The following is a 3583-nucleotide window of genomic DNA, read 5'->3' as shown; positions in this document are numbered from 1 at the left end:
GTTTAAATAATTTATTCCTATAACTATAACTCCAAAATATCACTGTAAATCATAAATTGAAATCATCCCTGATCGCACTGTTGCTCTTTACTTCATTTTAAACAAATAACTTTAGTGTTTGATTTATTTTTTAAATGACATAATATCGCCGTTTCTCACACGTCCAAATGTTGTCAACGATTTTTTCTGGCTTAATAAAAATAATTTATTATTCGTAAAAGCTAGAATTATAAGACATGATTGTAGACTAATTAAATTTTTTTTTCTAAAATTTGACCGCAATCGGTTTCAGATTATCATCGATCGAATGACCCCATAGATAAAAACAAATTTTGTTGCGCATGTCTCGATGTTTTTAATAAATTTTCAATTGTCATGGTCCTCACTGCATAAAACTAACCTTTTGGATCTTTCCTTTCTTCTTCACTGTATACACAGAAAAACGCGATGTTAAATTTGTTGCAGCTCAAATTTCATTGGTCTCCCAATGAGTATTGGAGAGAATTTTCAGTCTCAAATTTATTCCTCTAAACGTAGTTGCACATCTGGGCATCTAGGGGAATGTATCATTTAGAGTCAGTGATCCCAACTTTGGCATGTTGCGCTACTGCGCTTGCCTGCCGCAGCGGCCCTCATTAGTCGCTATTGGCGCGCGAGTCAAACTGGGTATAACTAACAATTATGGAAATTAAAACAGATAATGTTTATAAATTGCACATAAATATCAGAAAAACCGTCATTTGTGATTTAAGAAGGGAACAAAAGAATAATGCAAAAACTTGGTTATTGAAATATGAATTCAGCTTTTGAATTTGAAGAAAATATGCTATTATTTTTAAAATATACGTTTCTTTATTTTATTTTAACTTTACGTTACAAATTAGGTAATTTCTGATATTTATGTAACATTTATAATAATTATCTATTTTAATTTCAGAAATTTTTAATTGTACCCGGTTTGAATCGCGCGCCAACAGCGACCAATGAGTGCCGCTGCGCCAGACAAGCGCAGTAGCTCAACATGCCAAAGTTGGGATCACTGTTTGGAGCAGTGTCCCCAATCTTGGGAACTTTTTAAACTGCGTTTGCGTCGCGCCGACAGCACGATTGGTCACTGTTAGCGCGCTGATTTTGAATTATATAAACATTCAGATTCAATATTAATGATAAATAATGATTGACAAATACCGAAACAGAATTTTCCTAATCCTAAAATAAGATTTTGCAGTGACAGATACAAAAAATTCGATTTTAATGAAAAAGAGGTTGTGAATTCTGACTTCGAGGAAGTAAACCATATTTGTTAGTTCCAATGATTAATCTCGTCCCTGTAGATTTTTAAAATTAAATTTTTGTTTATTTCCGACATTGTGACTTGAAATAAAATCACTAAAATTAACAAAAATGAATTAAGTATAATTCATTACTGCACTGATAAATGTTATATCATATATTTTTGTAAACATTTAAAACAATAAAAATGCTAATTTAAAAAAAAATCTGAAGAAAGAATTAATAACGTTTTTTCCTTGAAAATCGCATTTTTTTCATCTGTTACTTTAAAATTCTATTGTAGGCCTAACATATCACTTTGGATGCATTTTTCAATCATTATTTATCATCAATATTAAATCTGAATATTTATATAAATGAAAATCAGCGCGCTGACAGTGACCAATCGGAATGCTGGTGCGACGCAAGCGCAGTTTAAAAAGTTCTCAAGATTGGGGACAATGGTTTGGAGCCTGAAAAAATCATTTTGAGAGGCGACTGACAGTTTGTAGATGACACTTCACGTTACTCTGCATGAGAAAAAACAGTCTCTAAATGATGCTTTCCCTCTAGATTCTCATAATAAATCTGCGTGGCTCAAATTTTTTGCAACTCAATTGAACTTCGATTTTGGTCTACTTTGGAGGATCGGCGATTTTCTGTTTATGAACGATCCCTAATTTGATACCTTTCCAAGATCCCCATTGTTTGTTTTCATGTTAGAAATATTTTTGTTCAGGTGCCTCAGACATTAGAAGTAACGTGCCAGGAGAACCGGGTATAGACTACCCAGCATACGAGAGACTACCTCAAACGAGCTTTTCTTGCGAAGGACGCGACCGAGGTAAGTAACTCATTACTTCGACCTTCTCCAGGCATTTCTCTTTCCAGACACTCTTGTCCGGTCCATTATCGAAATAACTGCCCACGCATATATTATAAATAATAAAAGATAAAGGCCGACTAAAAACGAATTCTGAAGTCCGTATACAATCGCTTTTTAATTCTCGATGAATAAATGGCTGCCATAAAACAAATGATCGCTAAAATAAAAAGAAAATAAAAGAAAACCACCTATTATTTAATAACAGCAACCATAAACAGGCCCAATAAACTCACTCCCAGGGTTTATACCTGCTTCTGGTTTCATTTGATGTGATTTTAGTTACCTTTATTATCGAGGTCAAGGATGAAGCCAAGCCTGACACAGAGGGGCTTGGAATCTGCTTCTAGCATTTTCTTTGCTTTCGCAATAGGTCAGCACTCCAACTGAAACGTTTCAAGCCAACTTGTATCCCATAGAGATTCTCTGGGTAGAGTTGAGACAAAAACCCACACAGGCTCCCACAGACTTGTCACTGCGCATCGCGATTAGTCCGGAACCGGAAGTCCTCATAAAGGGCGCAAAAGTTTGAGTTGCTCAATGCTTCCATTAAAATATATACGAATGATATATGATTATAGAGGGAACACGAAAGTTAAGTCGGTTTTAAATGACAATACACCGATAAATCGTGTTTTGTGGTGTTTAGAAATAAGAAAAAATATCCAAAACATAACTTACTTTACAAAAAAAAAAAAAACGAATTTTTAATAAAATATCTGAATTTTCAACTAAAATAGGTAACAATCAAACAAAAAATTGAATAGTTTAATTAATGGTTAGAAGCATTAATATTTTCAACCAAAACAAAATTAGTAAACACTCTGGATTTAGATAAGTTTTCAAGCAAAAAACTGAACTTTAAATAAAAATGTTGAATCTTCAATAAAAATTACTTTTAACCATATAGGTGAGTTTTCAACCAAAAACAATATTATTTCACTAAAAAAGACGAATTTCAACAATAGACATGAATTTTTATATAAAAAAGTTAACTTTTTAACCAAAAATGGAATATTTATATTTTCATTTAAGAAAATTAATTTTCAATGAAGAAAATTAATATTCTAAAAAAATGATGAATCTTCAACCAAAATGATTAATTTTATATCAAGAAAGTGAAATTTTCAACCGATAATGACGATTTTTCAATGAAAAAGTTAAATTGCAAACTTAAAAATATAAATTAAAAATTTTTTTTTACTTATTGTGCAAAAAAAAAGATGAATTTGAACTAAAATTTAGAAATTTGTCTTCAAAAAAGTGAATGTGTAACAAATTGCTTAAAATTCAAACCAAAAAGATAAATTTTTTAGCAAAAGAATCAAATCTCTAACAAGGAAACTATCCCAGGTGTCCCTCACCGATTTTGATGAAACTGCAATATGTTGTAATACATCGAAAAATAAGAGACACGTATTTTTTTTT

At 31.7% G+C, this 3583-nt stretch overlaps 1 protein-coding gene across 1 annotated transcript in view; it reads left to right on the top strand.

The window, feature by feature from the left end:
* Positions 1-3583, top strand: part of LOC117174531 — a 66113-nt gene that overhangs the window by 49365 nt on the left and 13165 nt on the right. Inside the window, exon 4 of the mRNA XM_033363734.1 lies at positions 2012-2116. Coding sequence (XP_033219625.1) covers positions 2012-2116 — 105 coding nt within the window. The remainder of the gene's footprint in view (positions 1-2011; positions 2117-3583) is intronic.

This window comes from Belonocnema kinseyi, chromosome 6 (genome assembly GCF_010883055.1).
Source record: "Belonocnema kinseyi isolate 2016_QV_RU_SX_M_011 chromosome 6, B_treatae_v1, whole genome shotgun sequence".
Taxonomy (NCBI): domain Eukaryota; kingdom Metazoa; phylum Arthropoda; class Insecta; order Hymenoptera; family Cynipidae; genus Belonocnema; species Belonocnema kinseyi.
Note: the sequence above shows the minus strand (reverse complement) of the source record. Positions and strands in the feature narration are given on the sequence as shown.